This window comes from Cavia porcellus, unplaced genomic scaffold (assembly GCF_034190915.1).
Source record: "Cavia porcellus strain 051 isolate PalLab524CR breed Dunkin Hartley unplaced genomic scaffold, mCavPor4.1 scaffold_8, whole genome shotgun sequence".
NCBI lineage: Eukaryota > Metazoa > Chordata > Mammalia > Rodentia > Caviidae > Cavia > Cavia porcellus.
In genome coordinates this window covers 27,764,711-27,782,847 of record NW_026947491.1, presented here as the reverse complement: position 1 = coordinate 27,782,847, position 18,137 = coordinate 27,764,711, and the positions used below count along the sequence as shown (strand labels likewise).

The 18,137-nt window shown below is 40.3% G+C and overlaps 1 protein-coding gene across 1 annotated transcript in view; it reads right to left on the bottom strand.

Annotated features, from left to right (window-relative positions):
* LOC106026989 (5E5 antigen-like) overlaps nucleotides 1-18,137 on the bottom strand; it is an 83,741-nt gene that overhangs the window by 7,683 nt on the left and 57,921 nt on the right. Inside the window, exons 4-6 of the mRNA XM_063255565.1 lie at nucleotides 9,473-9,554; nucleotides 9,305-9,363; nucleotides 403-541 (exon numbers count right to left, since the gene is read on the bottom strand). Of these exons, the coding sequence (XP_063111635.1) occupies nucleotides 403-541; nucleotides 9,305-9,363; nucleotides 9,473-9,554 (280 nt within the window). The remainder of the gene's footprint in view (nucleotides 1-402; nucleotides 542-9,304; nucleotides 9,364-9,472; nucleotides 9,555-18,137) is intronic.

Genomic DNA, 18,137 nt, shown 5'->3' with positions numbered 1-18,137 from the left:
TTTAAAAGAAGGGGTATAATACCACAATTGCTAACCCAGAAGGGAACACTGGCGGTCAAACTTTATCTTCTCAGAGACCCCTCTAAGGGGACTTTCACTCTGTGATATCCAGCACAACACTTAAAAACAAATAAGCAGTAAATAAGTAAGAGTATTTTCTTGCTTAGACTCCAAACTCCAGAACAAGTTTCCAAGCCCTTGGAATGCATAGTTAAGTTTAGAACAGATCTGCAAGACAACAGTCACCAGAATCAACAATATTTTCAGGGACATTTGCTTTGGCTATTGTACCCACCTGCCCTGATAAAGACAGTTTATACAGGTCAACATGTGTATACCGTTCCTTCCCGGTCCCCTGACCAAAACCCCTCTACAAACACTGCAAGTGCTTTTCTTCCACACCTTTGTTCTCATGAACCCGAGTCGCTGCTGATTCTTGAGGCTTTCTCATGCAAAGAGACAGCCCCTCTGGGTTTCTCAGTAATGAACCAAGGCTCATCCCTGAAGAACCTTTCATCCTCTGCTCCACCATGGTCACATACTGCAACAAAAACGAAAGCTTTTTTCATTTCGTCTTCAGCCCTTTGTCATTCCAAGCCAAGCAAAGGATGGCCTTTTATGTGCTATTATGTAGAATTACTGGAAGGTTAAAGGAGATCAGCAGATGCAAGCACTGTGACAAGAAATAGACACACGATGTTATCACAGAGGTATCAGAGCCATGAATGGCATTTTCAATCAATGAGAACAATGGTGACATTTTTAACTATCAGAGTAACTGCCCAACATCTGTTGTTCCTGTTACCATTCCCTTGAAGCTTCTTTCCTCCTCTACCCTTATGTCAATGTCTATTAGACACCCAGGGTTAAAGTTATAACTAATACCTTAATAATTTCAAGGAAATACCACTATTTCATTGAATTGCCCTTTCACTTTCAAAAGAAACTCACTAGCTCGTATTTTGAATAGTATTTGTTTCTTCTGTTTTAAGATGGCTTAACAAATAGTATTTGTTTCTTCTGTTTTAATTTGGGGCTGAGAGTTTGCCTAGCATGTGAAAGACCCAAGGTTCAATCCCTGGTACCACACACACACAAAAAACTTCTCGGTGTAGGACTGCAAATTGGTATGACTCGAGAGTTATCCAACAAAGCAGCCACCACTAGATCCATGTGTACACCTCAAATGAATCAAAATTAAGTGGAACAAAAAATGCAGTTCCTCCAACTAGTCACATTTCAAGGTCAGAAAGTCACCTATGCCACATGGCTGCTCTTAACAGCATCATACCTCATCTGAGTCTGAAAAGCTGGTGTCAGTTATTCCATTAAAGGTGTCTTCTTGAACCTCCAGACCTCCAGCAGAGTTGTGCTGACCCAGGTGCAGATGCTGAACTTAACCCAAATCCAGAGGCCCAGTGGGCAGGGGCACCTCATAAAGTGGGCATCTGTGTGTATTAAATGATCTGCTTAGCAATAAACCAGAAGAATGAGTCTTCAAACAACAACAACAAAAAATCAAACTGTTTAAATAAGCCCCTATAAATAAAAATAGCAGAGTAGAAACTGGCAGCAATATACAGGACCTGGAATGGAGACACCTAGAAAACAACTCAGTGAAGAAAAAAAGAAGTAGGCCTCTGGGCACTGGGAGGGAGTTGACTAGAAAACTGGGAACTACAGAGAAGCCAGAGCAACCAAGCACCATGGAAAGAGAATAATGAACAGCAAAAAGACTAAGCCTCGCTCCCAGGGAGGACCTGCCTCAGCCAAGACAAAACAAGAGGGCTGGCAGCGCGCCCCAGGAAAACTCACACTACTGTAAACGGAAAGATCAGCACCAGGAATCCCTCTGAACGTGACTTCCTGCAGGGGACAGGAGCGAGCTGGAGAAACACCGCAACAGCCCCGGAGTGGAGTATTTATTCAGGAGCCATTACTCCACCAAAGTGGGCAGGAGCCAACCAACCCGGTTGCAAGACACAGTCACAGAGGTCATAAGGGAGACTCAGACACCCTGAGAAGTTTAAGCTCAGGCCAACAGGTAACCGAGTCTCACCTGCCAAGCTGAGAACCAGCCACCTAGCTAAGGCTTTCCAAGTAGTGGATGTGCAAGCGCTGGCATGAAGTCCACTGAACTTACTGCCGCCTCCTCACCCTACTGCCTACATCCAACACAGGGCGGAGGCGTAATGGCTTTCCCCATCTGCCCCCAGATTGAATGGTTGCCACAGTCTGGGATACAGACACAGGGGCCTTTGGAGCACGGCGGTCACCTCGTAAACCCACAGCCATAAAGCAAGGTGGAGAAAGTTATCACTTGGGACACTGAGTGACACACAAACTGGGAGCAGCTGGAGCAAATGAACACAGCCCAAGCATGGATACCAACAGCAAACTACAATCAGCAGGCAAGGCGGGCGGGGTTGGACATTCTCATGCCAAAACATAAGTGCGGAAACAGGTCTTGGTAGTGACTCACTATGGGTCCCTGTGTCTGCCGGATTCCACTACTACACCATTCATCTGAAAGCACAGAGGAATTTTTTTCTTGAAGAGAGGAGAGACATCTCTTTTGTTGTTGGTGGTAGTTTCTTGGGAATTTGGGAAGTGTCTTTTTTTCTTATTTTGTTGATTTTTCCTTTATACCTTTTTCCTGTTTGTTCTTTTCTATTACTTTTATCTAATTCTATTAATTTCCTTTTATTCCTAACAGGATCTTTTAGTTCACAACATTCAGAACACAGCACTGGAGAGCAGACACTAACTAAAGAAACCTCCATACTAGCAGCAAAGTCTCTCCCTTTCATCAACCACGACTCTCAACAAAAAAACAAAAACAGAAATACAGGACAAGGCAGCAAATATCTTCCAAAATTTCCACTCTCCCAAAGCTGCCCTGGTACACTGATGGGACGAGGCTGAACCACACAGGTGAACCATATGAAATCATAGACGGGGAGACAGAAACCAGTTCAGTAATGCGCTCGTGAATTCAAACATGATGTAACTAGATAGGTAGCAGACTTAATCAACAAGTGATGAGCTGGGCATGGTAGCTCACGCCTGTAATCCCAGCACTAGGGAGGCTGATGTAGGAAGATCATTGCAAGTTCAAGACCAGCCTGGGCTACAGAGTGAGCTCAAGGCCAGCCTGAACTGCATAGCGAGACCCCGTTTCAAAAAAGACAATAAAATAAAATAAAATAAAAACAAATGATCACTGAACTCATGAAAGAGACTAATAAAAATCTGACTGAGCTAAATGAAACAATAATAAAACATGAATGACTAGTGTAGCAAAGAATTAGCATCTAGGGAGAGGTACAACCCAGAAACCCAACAGATAAAAAGTTCTACTGAAGGTATGGGTGGCAGCAGTGACCAATGAGAGAGCAGAGTGTCAGAACTGGAAGACAGGGCTGAGGCAGGTGACCTGAGCACAGAGATATCTTAAAAATAAGAGAACACAGAAAATGGATCCAACCACTGCTAAATGACACAAAGAAGACAATTCTAAGATTAACTGATATTAGTGGAGAATCTAAAGACAGTACAAATAGGAATAATAAAACCCTACTTACAGAAATAATACCAGAAAACTTTCCAAATATGGGGAATTTACATACAGATAAATGTGGGATACAGAATCATGAATAACCCTGATTGGAAAGAACACAACACATCATAGTCAAAATCCTGTAAGTCAAACACACGGACAGAATCTTAAAAGCTATTAGAGAAAAGCAATACATCATCTATAAAGGTAAATCCATTAGAATCACACAAGACTTAACACAAATGTTAAAAGGTAGCCAAGCTGAAGTAAAGTGTTTCAGGTCCTAGAAGAAAACAATTTCCAAGTGAAATCTTACAAAACTATTTTTCAAAACTGATGGACCATAATGTCTTTCCATGACAAACAGCAACTTAAGAAATTCATGTCCACCAAACCAGCACCCAAAAATTCTCAAAGATATCCTAGAAGAGAAAATGAAGGGAATAATGTGGAAAAGTCTAAAGGAATGAATACACTGTCCCACACCACTCCACCACCTCGGAACCTCAGAGCAGAGGAACCCAGATGCCTCGTCCACTATACCCAGAGATGAGGAACTCGTGCAAGAAGCATCCAAGTCTCAGCAACCCACTCACTCGGAGGAACACAGGAAAATGTCAAGACAAACAGCAGGGTGCAATCTCAGAGCACACCCAGAGTAAGTCCAGGAGACACAGACACAAAATAAATTAGAAGTCACATACCTGAAGTTTCTGAAACGATAGCAACTGAAGTAAAGAAACAACTTTGGGCTTATATTGTTTAACTTTGCATGCCTGTATCTGGTAGTCTGAGCAACTATTTAGAGGATAACAGGGTGCAATAAGTAACTATTACTGATTCCCTATTGTCTTGCTTTTGAAAGCCAAGATCATTCTCATTGTTTTGGTTGAGTCTCTTTAAAATAAAAAATTAAATAAATAAATAAACCATCAGAAGAGGCAAATAAAATCACTACATATTGGTTAGGGACATAACAATTATAAAAAATGTATGTACTCAATACGGGTACACCTAATTTCATAAAACAAAAAAATCAGATGAACATCAACACAATTATAATGGGGTCCTCAATACACCACCATCACAAACAGATCAAACAGACAAAAAAAATCAACAAACAAGTAACAGTGGAACCACACCTTCAAACAAATACTTAAAAGACACTCACCATGTACCACTTAACAAAAGAATCTTGTTACACATTCTTCTTAAAAGCACATGGAACTTTCTCCAAAATAAAGACACTGGCCCATACATCATGCTTAATTAAATATGAAGAAACTGAACCATCCCATGCATATTATCAGATCATACTATAATGAAACTAGAAATCAGTGCCAAAAGAACCCACAGAAAATATGCAAACATGGGTCACAGAAGAAATCGAGGAGGGAATTAATTCCTAGAACTAAGTGTCAATGTCAGTACAACAAAGCAGAACCTATGAGACACAAAGAAAGCTGTCCTGAGCAGAAAGCTTATTGCTGTGAATGCCCACATTAAAAAAAAAACAGGGCGAGCCCAATTAAATAACCTAATGCTGCACCTCAAGCTCTTAGATAAACAAGAATAATCTAAATCCAAACTTAGCACTAAGAAAAAAATCATAAAAGCCAGAGCAGAAATTAATGAAATTGAGCACGCAGGGGGGGCGGGGGCGGGATTCAAAGAACCAATGCATTAAACAACTGATTCGGCAAATAAATAAATAAATAAATAAACAGCAAATCCTAGCCAATCTTACCAAAAGCAGGAAAGAAAAAACATGCTAAATTCCCCCCAAAATAAGACCTAACTGGAAACTAAGTGCTGATTATTACCACAGTGAAGGCCAGTGTCACGCAGATTACCCACAAGTCACTATTTTCTTGCCCAACAGCCACTCTGTAATGGCAGGTAGGGCAAGGTAATTGTGGCTGGCATTTTTGATCTCTAGAACTGGGTCCTATTTTCAAGGAAATTCTACATATGTCAATGCGGTAAGAAATGAAAAAGGCCAAATCACAACAGGCACAGTGAAATCCAGAAGATTATCAGAAAATTCTATAAAAATGTGTACTCAAACAAATGGGAGAATCTACAAGACAGAGACAGATATCTAGCTACATACACATTACCAAAACTGAACCAAGACAGAGACCTTGAATGACTCCATAGTGGGCAATGAACTTGAGGCAGCAATAAACATACCAACAAAGAAAGTCCAGGACCCAGTAGATTTATAGCTGAATTCTGCTAGAACTTCTAACATCAGTACCCCTCCAACTCCTTAATGAAATTGAAAGGGACAGAATACTCCAAAGTCATTCCTAGAAGCTACCATTACTCTGATTCCAAAACCAGATAAGGACCCAAGTAAAAAAGAAAAATTTCTGTAGGAACAAAAGTCTTCAAGATTCTGGCAAACACAATTCAACAAATCATGAAAAAGATCTCACATCATGACTACTGGGCACACAAATCATAAAGCAATACACCACATAAACAGAAACAAGGGGGCTCAGGGGTACAAGCACCTGCCTGGTCAAGTGCAAGGTCATGGGTTCAATACCCAGTATCAAAATAAACAAACAAACAAAAACAAGTACAAAATCACATGATTAACTCAACAGATGCAGAAAATGCCTGTAACAAAATCCAACATATATTCATGATAAAAATTTTAAAAAAGAAACTAACTGAAGAAAATAATTCTTGAGGTTGTTTCTTCATGCTCTATTCTGTTCAAGCACATTCAGCTGTGTGATTTTGGGGGTGTTTTGTTTTATTTCTGTCTTTTTGGAGACAGAAACTCACTATGCAGTTCACTGGCCTTGAGCTGACTTTGTAACCCACCGTGGTCTCAAACCCACAACAATCCTCCTGCCTCAGCCTCCCAAGTGCTGGGATTACAGGCATGCACCTCCATGCCCAGCTAGCCATGTGATCTTTGACAGAAGTCAAAAACATTTGTTGAAGGAAAAAAGTTCCTCTTTAACAAATGGCCCTGGGAAAACTGGCTAGACTCTTACATCTCACCATGCACTGAAATCAACATAGGTCAAAGATCTAATATTAAAACAGAAATGATCTACTGGAAGACAAAATAGGTAAAAGTCCTGAAGACACAGGCAGAGGCAAGGACTTTCTGAACAGAACCCCAGTTGCACAAGAAATAACACCAAGAATCAACAAGTCGGGTTAAAAAGCTTCTGCATAGCAAAGAAAACAATCAATGGAGTGAAGAGACAACCTACAGAATGCGGAAAAAAACCTGCCAGATATTCCTCAAAGGACAAATATCTAGCATATACAAAGAACTCAAAAAAATCAGATCTTCCAAAATAAAAGATCCAATCAAAAAACAGGCAAATGAAGTACTTCTCAAAAAAAGTACAAATGGTAGCTGGGCATGGCGGTATATACCTATACCAGCACTTGGGAGGACTGCTGTGAGTTCAAGGCCAACTTGGAGTATACAGTGGGTTCAAGGCAGGCCAAAATTACACAGCAAGACCTTGTCTCAAAATAAAAACAAACAAAAAAAAAACCAAAGAAGTACAAATTACCAATATACACATGAAAAAATGTCCAGCATCTCTGGTTAGTAGACAAATACAAATTAAAATAACACTTAGATTCTATCTCACTCCAGAAAGAATGGCTATCATCAAGAAATCAAATAACAAATGCTATACAGGCTGCAGGGAAAAAGAAACCCTTCTATATTGTTGGCGGAAGGGTAAACTAACACAACCACTATGGAAATCAGCATGGCAACTGCTCACAAAACTATAGAAACCGTGTTGTACGTAGGTATTTCCCCTCAAATATACTTATTCCACGTCTCTGCTGTTTTTTGGGGGGGTTGTGTTGTTTTGTTTTGTTTTGAGACAAGGTCTCTCTATGCAGTTCAGGCTGACCTTGAGCTCACTTTGTAGCCCAGGCTGGGCTGGAACTTACAATGATCTTTCTGCCTCAGCCTCCCGAGTACTAGGATTATAAGTGTGAGCAACCACACCTGGTTCCATGGCTCTGTTTTGAGGTTTTTTTTTTAACCCCACTTCTAGCAGTTCCAGGTAGTCCCCTTTCATGAGTGTCTTGAATCAAATTCAAAGCTTTTATATTTCATGATTACTTGAACTTTGAGGAAGAGCTAGATCTGGTGAATAAGGTGGATGAGGACACTAGTATTTTTATGATCATGCCTTCCTGTTGGACACCACTCAGTAGCAATATCTGCAATATTTTTGATCACACCTCATAAAGACATCCATGGAAGATGACTTTCAGAACTTTGAGAAAGATGAGGGAAGTGTGCTTGAAGAGAGGGAGTCTATTTTGAGGGGAATTGATGGTCTTGTATCTTTTGCTGTAATACATTTTAAACATTCATCATATATTTGTATCACACCTCATATGTATGCACAGTAACATGGAGTAATCCAAGGAATTATATGTATGTCATAAACAGAAAACAATTAACTATGCATCAAATTTGACAGCAGCAACCTAGTTGAGAACATTAAGAGCAACCTTATGTATAAACTGTTTCTGTAACGTTGATATGTCACATAAACAACACATTAATAAAGATCTTTTAAAATGGTGTTTCTAAAAAGCTTCACAAGAACTTCACAATGGTGCTATAAATACTTAGATTATTAAAACAGCTCCATTTCAGAATGAAAGAAAGAAAGAAAAGAAAAGAGACCAGGGATTTAACTCAGTGGCACAAGTGCCTGCCTGGCAAGCATGAGGTCATGAGTTCAATTCCTAGTGCCAAAAAAAAGAACAGTTCCATTTAGCAAATGGTAGTTTCAGAATAGCCCTACTTTATTACCAAGATTAAACAATTGAGACAGTTGCATAGACGCCTTATACACTTTCCTGAAGTAAACAATTACAACATGACCTTTTCCCCACTGTTTTATTTTTGTTTTTGCCTTAATCACAAAGGAATCTTTTAGGAAATCACTCAGTGGTGGGCCAAGTAATCATATTTCCGTGAACAGTAGACTACACAGCCACAGCTCTATTACACTATATATATATTTTTATGGAACATCACTCTGATGTTTGCAGTCATGGAACTAACAACTTGTTTCTCAGATATGTCCATGTCAAGTGAGTGACACTGTGTATTTCTATAAACATTTTCCCAAAGCTTAGTATTCCTTTGTGTTCAAAAGAATTTAAATACTTTATCAGAAAGTAGGTTGTGACCACATAGCTATAAAAATACCTTCCATTTGAATACATCAAGACTAATACTCACCTAACGTCAGTGATGGTCACTTCTGAGTGATAAAGAATTTTACTCTTTTTTGTATTCTATATTGTTTTATATTCATCTAATGATTATGGTGGCTTACTATGGTTTAACTTATATTTTTACTTTAGAACCATGCAAAAGCAATATGCAGAGTTGTAGAGACCATGCTTGAAGTTCTGAATTCTGCTCCTTTCTGCAATTTACAACATGTAGTGACCACTCCACCACGGTGCAAGGCAGTGGTCCTTTGCTGCAGCTCCTGGTCGGCCATGAGACCAGGCGGAGGAACAGCTGACACTCTACACACACTTACTTCCAGTCTTGACCTGCGAGGCCAAAGGTGAGGCTCTGGGGAAACCACAGGGGACTAGGGAGACAAGCTATCCAAGTTGGGAAAGCTCAAGGACACAGGGCGACATCACAGACGGTCAGAACTGGTGGCAGAAGCAGGCAGGGGCAGCCAGGGAAGGTGTGTGCTCAGTGCCTACCTGTGCATTTCTGTGGAAAAGCAAGTGAGTTTTCATGCCTTGGAAATACTTCATGGGCGCTTAATTTTTTAAAAAACAAAAGTATAGATACTTAGAATTTAAAACTCTCATTCTACTTTCATCTATAAATAAAGTATTTATAAAGGATAAAAAAGAAAACCAACTCACCTGCCTGGCGTACTGGGAATTCCACATGGTCAGAGATTATAATCCGAAGTAAACTGGGGGCAAAATTGATAATCTTGTAGGTCTGAAATTACAAACAAATGTTTTCATAAATGAAAGCAATTTGCATGAATAGCTCCTAGCACCTCCTACTGAATACATTACTTAGCCAAACAAAAGAAACTTTTAATGTGAGAGAACTTCTCAATGATAAATGAAGATTACCGAAATACTTCAGGTGCAAATGATTTCTTTTTATGCTCAAGTTTGCCAAAATGCTCTTCAGAAGGAGTGTGCCAATTTACACTCCTTAAGTTTAATGGATGTGCATACCATCTCTCTAATACATGTACAGTACTGCAGTCCTCTGAAACTCTAAAACCTCTGAAATTACATTCCTTTACCACTGATTGTTTTTGTGGGGGAGAGAATTTTGTTGTGTTTTTGTTAGTGTGTTTTCTTTCTTGTTGTCTGTTTCCTCCACAAAGTACTTACATGCTTTATCCCTTTGTAAATGGGATATTTGGGTTTTTTCTTAATTCTAAGAGCTACTTATGCAATTAAAGTTTCAGTCTTTTATTTGACCTATGCATCACAAGTGTTTCTTCCCAGATTGTTTGTGCTTCAATTCTGTTGATGACACAAAAACAGAAAAATCATCTACTGAACACAGGTGCTCTGTCACTGCACACCAGGCAGACCAGGAGGAGCCCGCACTGAGACCAGGAGCCAGGGCCACTAGCTCGCTCACAGCAGCCCTCTACTAGCTACTGTGCGTGGTGTTCTAGACAAAGCTGACCGAGCTCCTACTCCACCCTGCTGCCCCTCGTTTCACCTTCCAGGCAGGTTTCACTCTGGTCTGCTCCCGAGTTTGGCCATCATGACCTCAGAAACAAAAAACTAAAACGGCACAACCTGTTCCTTCCATCCATGCCCTGTACAGAGGTCAGTGCCCGGGCTTCCCTGCATTGAGCCTAGAGCCCACAGAACTGTGCCCAGGACACTCCTGAAACAAATCAGGCGGTGCCCCTTCCCCTGGACAGAGCCTGGACCTATGGCAGTGCCCCCTTCAGTGTGCATCTAGGCTTGTGCACGCCTTCACACTTTTACTCAATCGCTTCCTATAATTTATTTCTGGTAGCATTTGTTAAGGTAAATGCTTAAGCAAGCACTAATCACTAAAAAATTAACATCTCCAAAGTACTGATCTTTTCCACCTGGGGATACTGCTTTTCAAGTCTTTCCATACCATATCCTTCATTAAATTTTCAATTACCTTGTAATTATTCTTCCTTTCATCCACAACCTTCAAAATCTTAAATGTGTTATAATTGAGATAAATTCTTTTTTATCCGTAATTGAAACCGCCAGAATCTTACAATAATTTTAAAAACTGATTTGTTTTAACAGCAGCTTACATGAGAAAAATTAATAGGCATTCAATGAAGCTTTCTACAAATTCTGCATGTGTTTACAAAAGAACTTGAGTTTATTACTTTTCCTGAGAGATCTTTCAGTAAATCAAAATAAAATACATATAGTTCATTCCAATTATAAAAACTGTTTTTTTAAAATCTTACTACAGGTAAATACAAAAAAAGCTTTACATTAAAATTAAGCTACTTATTTGAAAGTAGCTATTAAATTTCCACATAATTGGCATGGTACACATTTTGTATGCGACTTTCAAAACTTCCAAGACTGTCCTCTTCCAGTTTGGATTCAATCTATGTTACTTTGGTAGCTAAAGCATTCAGGGATAATTTGAATACATTCTCATACAATTTTCCTCATAAATATTACCCAATGGCTTTGCTCCTCCAAGTTTCTAACAAAATAAGCCAACTCTTTTCTCAATGGTTTACTGAGGATAGTTACTTTGTAACATTTTCTGACAGTTTTCTTGCTTAGCTAAGTTCCACATTTTATGAGGACCTGCACAGAGTGAATTCCTGCTGCCTTTCCATTTCTTCACTCACTGCTTTAACTGCACTACCCTTCCTGGTCCCCAATATCCTGGATGAGGGTCTCTCCTGAGCTTGCTGTCCCCCTGCTCTGTCGCAGTGGTCTACAGGTTCCCCACACACGGTCTTGGGCACCACCTCTGCGCACAGGTGACCTCTCCGAAGCTCACTGGCTACGATCCTCGAGAAAGCACCACCTGTGCCATAGCTCAATAAATACCTGACTCATACAGAGCATGATGGGCTGGAGGAGGCAGAGCTCAGTGGGACATTTGCGGAGCACGTGGTGAGCCCTGGGTTCAGCACTTGGGCCCGGTGGAAAGGTAAAAGATGCCCACAGATACATGGCAAGCAGAGATGCCAAAACTTGCAGTGAAAGTTTATCTCCCTGCTGAGGACAGACAAGTGGAGGATGATTTATCAAAGGAACACCACTTTCTGGATGAGTTACTAAGCAAGACGCCCTGCCCAAACCCTCTACACTGAAGCTATGGGGACTTGTGGTAGAGAAAAAGTTAGGAAGGCAAGCAAGACTCACTGTTAGCATCTTGAGAAAAAAACTGAAATCCATTTCCCATAGAAACAGTGTCACAGATGGCAGACAGGAAGCCAGTCACTGGCAAGAGAAAGATGTGGGCCTGAGACAACAGACCTTCTGAGGAGAGGAGAATTTACCCTTGGGAACACAGGCTGTGCAGATGAGGCCGCCTGCCCTCCTCACAGCAGACATGCCAATCTGTGAGCAACCCGAGGAGCCGCTGGCCTCCTGTGCTGGGTACGGGGAGATCAGGAGAGCACAGTGCAGGGGCAGGGCCTGGAATGCTTGCCTAGCATGTGCAGTGTCTTCAGTTCCATCCCCAACATCACAAAAATAAACACATTTTTTTAAAACACAAAAGACAGGGCCTGGGGATTTAGCTCAGCGGCATAAGCGCCTGCCTTGCAAGCAGGCAGTTGTGAGTTTGATCCCCGGTACTAATAAAAAGGAAAAAGACCAAAAAAAAAAAAAAAAAAAAAAAAAACCCCACAAAAGATAAAGTTAGATATCACAGTTTGGTAAAGGACAATATACAAATAAACTTGGTGGCACATGCCTATCTATAATCCCAACATTCTGAGAGGCTGAGGCAGGATGATCTTGAGTTCAAACCCAGCTTGTGCAACACAGTAACTTAGTCAGATCTGTTTCAAAAATAAATAAACAAACTAGGGATGTGTGAAGGGAACTAGCTAGGGAAGGCTAGGGAACTAGCCAGTGTGAAGGCTCTGGGCGCACTCCCTAGTACCATAAAGGAAACACAAAAAGGACAAGCATACATACTCAACAAGCCAGCATAATGACACATGGCTGGATCCCAGCTCTCAGAAGGCTGAGGCAGGAGGAGCACTGCAAGTTTGAGGACAGCTTGAGGAACATAGTGCATTCCAAACCAGCCTGAACTATACAGCAAGACCTTTTCTCAAAAAAAAAAAAAAACAAAGCAAAACAAATCAAAAACATAACTGTGTTTTACAATAAGGGTAAGTGACATTTTACTTTGGTACAGACAATTCCAAAAAACTTAAGAGCATCTCAGAATCCAAAACATTACATAAAATATAAATGCTAAATAAACAGCATGATAATTAACTTTATCTAGTGCTACAGTGAACTTTGTGCATAAATAAGCTATTCTTTAGAAGTTTCAGGGAAATAGTCCATGATGAGTTGGACAGATATAGGGCAGGGTGAAGGTGAAATTAGACTGGATTGGATGAAATGGATTGAAACACTACGAACAAAAATATAGGACTGAGATATCTCCTAGTTCTGCAATCCTTCCTCCCTACCTTCTCCACTCCTGTGACATGGACTGTACTCACACACTGAAGAATCAGAAACAGAACACGATTAGGCTAACAAGAACAGGAAAGTATTCAAAAATATTTTCCCTGCTGACACTATCAAAGTAACCTCTGGCCTCCTCTCCTGTTCATACTAATAGATTCCAAGTTTGGATCTTGTTTTGTTCTTCCTAACTAACCCACACACTGCTATTCCTCCAGCCAATCAACTGCCATGCTAAGAAGGCTAGGGACAGAAACCGACTTTAACTCTCCCTACTCTGGGTGGCAGTCCCTTCCTTCTGAGGCATGCCGGGCTTCAATCCAACACATCCTCCGTTCCAGCAGGGGTTCCACTGCAGAAATGCTCAATCATGCTTAGTATTCACAGATACAGGATTATAGCAGATGCATACTGTAAGGTACAAACATTTACCACTTTGAGAAGAGGTCAGATCTGCTTCTCTGGGAAAGAAGGTCACCTGCCACACGGCCCTGCACAGGCCATGAGACACACCCTCAGGAAAACAACATGGGAGAAAACGAAACATTAAAGGTGGAACCACATGGGAAATTATATTCCCAAAACAAAGTCATTGCAAACTTCTTTTATCTCAGTATTAGCTTCATTTTCTTTTCTCTGTTGGCTGTTTGTGTTGCAAAGTTTGCAACATTCCTGCTCTGAAGTATTTTCGTTCTACTTTTCCCGGAGACTTGATTTTGTTACTGTTTGGAGATAGGGTCTTCCTACACTGCCTCCTGAACTCTAGGTTCCAGAGATCCTCCTACCTCCGCCTCCACAGTAGCTGGGATTACACGGCACTCACCCACTGCACCTGCTTCTATATCTGGGTATTTTTATACTTTATTGGTTTCATTCTTCTCATGGACCCAATCTGAAATTTATTTTAAAAAATTAGTATTTGCTAGGGGGAGCTAATAGTAGACAGTAACTTGATGCGACGGGTTACCTTATTCTACAAACACAGTCACATGGACACACACATACTCTGTGACCCAGATGCCTTCATGTCACTGTGACAAGTGATAACTAGAAGGGGGAGCAGAGGAGTAGGGGACATACCAAAAACTGAGAGGTCAGGTAGGGTAGAGGGACCCTGAAACTCCCTGTGAAATGCCAGGAAGAATGGGGTACACACACATTCTAAAATCACCATCCCCAGGGTGGATTCTCCCTGAAGGCCAGCAATTCTGGCCCAAAAGCCACCCAACAGCCTAAGTGTCAGTCCTGATGACATCCATAGCTAGACAGAAAATTTCTGTCCTGACAGTGTTGCACATAAATCCTTTCACAGAAAAACTTAACTGCTAGATAAAATATTGTTTTAAAACCCACTTTGTAAATGTACTGATAAGCCGATTAAGAACTCAGGGTCCAAAGTCAGATGAAAGCACGGTGTTGCAGCTGAGCTATTTCTAGGGTGAACAGGTCAAAGCTCAGGAAGTACTCGGGTGGAGAGTCATCCTGCCCCCTGCATCAGGGCTCACACTCTCCTGAAAGGGCACAGAGGGAAAGCCTGCCGCTTACACTCCATCACAGAAGGGAATTTATAATCACACTGCTTAGAATGAGGTTCTACAGCTTGAACTCAGACCTCTGGCTTTCCACTCCCCAGTAGCAATTTAAAGGACTCCTGGGTGTTAAACTATTCACGAGCAGATGCAAACATGCAGCTTACACAACTTGGGCAAAAGAGTATTCACAAAGAATGCCAAGACACATGAACTCAGAGTCAGTAATTAAAAAATACAGTAAACAAAGGCCCAGAAGAAAGCCCACAGATGATAAACAGATGACAAGAAGAATTCATAAATAGGAATTAATCTGAAACACAATACGAATTCCCCAATTTTATCAATCCTAAAATATCACAGATTTTAAATGCACCACTATATATTACAAAGAGACAAAAAAAAAAAAAAAAAAAAAAAAAAACACCTGACAATTACAACTGAAACCTGCCCCTACTTTCAGAAAAATTAAAATGTTGGGTTGTGGGAAAATTGATACACCTTGATTTCATAATGTCAAGTGGAATACATTAGTCACACAAGCTTAGATGTCGCATGGTTTCTCCCTGTGACACACACACACACCCGAGCATACCCAAGGGCCTTGGAGGTCAGCGCAGTGGCACAGCCCGTCTCTGCGGGTTCCCCTAACAAACATGGAGTCAGATAGATCCATATCCATGCTGCCAGCTGTTTCACCGTTTTTTCAATAAAATGTGTAAACAATTTAGAAATAAGCATGAAATGGAAAATTATACTTTAAAAAAATAAGATCAGAATAAAAAACAGAGTACCCTAAAATAAGCGCTAAAGTATAACTAAAGCACTAAATTCCATGGATGAGTTTATGAACATAAAAAATAAACATGACGAAAAGAACTGATAAAGTGGAATCAGACCAATTGAATTATCCATAAAGGGACAGACACATATGACAGGTTTAGCAGAAGTGGAACAAAGAGCTGCAAAGTTTAACCCATTTCTAGAGGAGATCCACAGACACAGAAGAGAAAAAGTGAATCTGAGATAACATTAAATAGATACTAGTTACAGGTTTTTAAAAAACCAAATCTATGCACAGGATCAGGACTCCCAACATACCCCAAGCAGAATAACCAAAAACGAAATCCACATCTCAACTACAGCGTCTAGATGCAAACGCACATCTGAAGACCAGGCAAAGATCCTAAAAGCAGTCAACAAGAAAAAAGATCGCAAAGGCGGGGCAGCCCAGAGAACTACTGAAACTCACAACAGAAGACAGAAGTCAGCACAGCGCCTGAAATGAGCCCAGGAGGAACTGTGAATGCAGAAACATACACCGAAATTTTTTGTTCAAAACTTACGGCAAATAAAACATATTTTAAACCATGTTAAAAGGACTGCTGTGTCACCATTTTACATTTACTTCAGGAAATCTGAAGAAATATGTTCAGGAATAAAGTGATTATCAATGAGAATACTAAAGTTAGTAACAAGGGAAGAAGTCCAGCAGGGCACAGGCCCCCACCCCAGCACTGTGTCCAGCAACACAGGAGGGTCCCAAAGACTCCTGGAGCTTAGGTAACTTAGCAAATGATTGAGACCCTGCCTCAAAAAAATAAATAAACAAAAAGGCTGGGGATGTTGTTCATGAGAAGGCCCTGTATTCAATCACAAGTATACATACACGTATATATGTATTCATACATGTATGTATACACACATGCATAAATGCACGCGTGCATACATAATGGGAGGAGGAGGAGGAGGAGAAGGGTGAAAACAAGGTGAAGGCAGAGGCAGAAGAGAAATAATGTCAAACACTGTAGAAGGAGAAGTGTATGTTTAGAAAGACTGGAAAAAAAGATACAAAAGAGGGCCAGGGATCTCAGTGGCACAGCATCTGCCTGGCAAAGTGCAAGGTCCTGAGTTTGACTCCAGGTATGAAAAAAAAAAAGATGGGAAATAAAACACATGGCAGTAGGACACTATGTCTTGAGAGAGTGACTATATTTTTGACACGTTAAATAACTTTCAACTTTGCTTACAACAATCATACCTGAAATTTAACCTAAAACTTTAAGATGAAAAACTACAACAAGCGAACACTAACATGCAGAAAGCTAGCAGAGCTACAAGAACTTTAGATATAATATACTTTAAGAGAAAAATCTTTTATTAGGTGAGGTGAAAGTCCAATCAAGAAGAAGCTGTCTAAACTTACATAGCATAGCCCAGTCCACAGAGAGCTAAATAGACAGAACTCCAAGGGAGCATAAACCAAGCCACACTCATACAGAAACTGTAACAGTTCATATGTAGAAGACCATTTTAGTAACTGCTTTAGAAGACCACAAGAGAAATCAATAACAACCTCAAAGACCAACACAGTTAACAAGCTTGAGCTTATAAACCACTGTGTCTCAAAAAGTTTGGTCTCCGGCCCCTTTCCACTCCATCACACCCTGCTTTATGTCTTACCCTGGAGAATTACTGAAAAAAAATTTTTTTTTGTCTTTTTCTTTTTTATTGGTACCAGGGATCGAACTCACAATCACACACTTGCAAGGCAGGTGCTTATGCTGCTGAGCTAATTCCCCAGCTCTTATTACTGAGAATTCTCACATTCTTTACTTATATAGGTCATTTTTGTTGCTACTTACTATACTGAGAAAAGCAAATTGAGAATTTAATGTGTCCAGTTTTAATAACTTTAAAGGAAAAATGATTAAACCTTATTGTTAACAAACAACACAGCTTTTAAAAATAATTTCCTAAGACCAAAACCAAGGAAAAATTGATTTAAAAGGGCTTTTTATCTTCTGCAAATCTCTGGCTTAGTAAATGGCTGTTGATTTCTTCTATCTGCTTCTATTTGCATCTTGTCACACTCTCCTGTCATGTAGGCCGGAACACTGCACACACGAGACGATGAGAAAGCAAAAGACGAATACTGTGTTCCTATCACTGTAAGAATACTTTGTCCCTAATGGAGTTTTTGAAAGATACTGGATGGCTCTACACAACACTCTGGCACATAATTTGCAACCTCAGTGCAAAAAATACATAAAGCTTTTATAAATGTTGATTATAGGCAGACAGTGGCAGACTGGAGATCTGTCGAGCTTTATGTCTCACGCTGAGCCATGAGGTACATCTAAATACACATTAAAGGGCTTATATGTTAGAATCCACCTGCATGAAGAGCTGAAAGTTACAGAGATGCTTTCTATCACCATCTTGCCAATTCTGTGTTATAGATCTAACACAGAGTGTCAAAGCAGAAAAAAGAAGCAAAATCTACCTATTACAATTCAGAAGAAAACTTCAGCATGCAGATGATATGGCTAAAATATACAAGACCC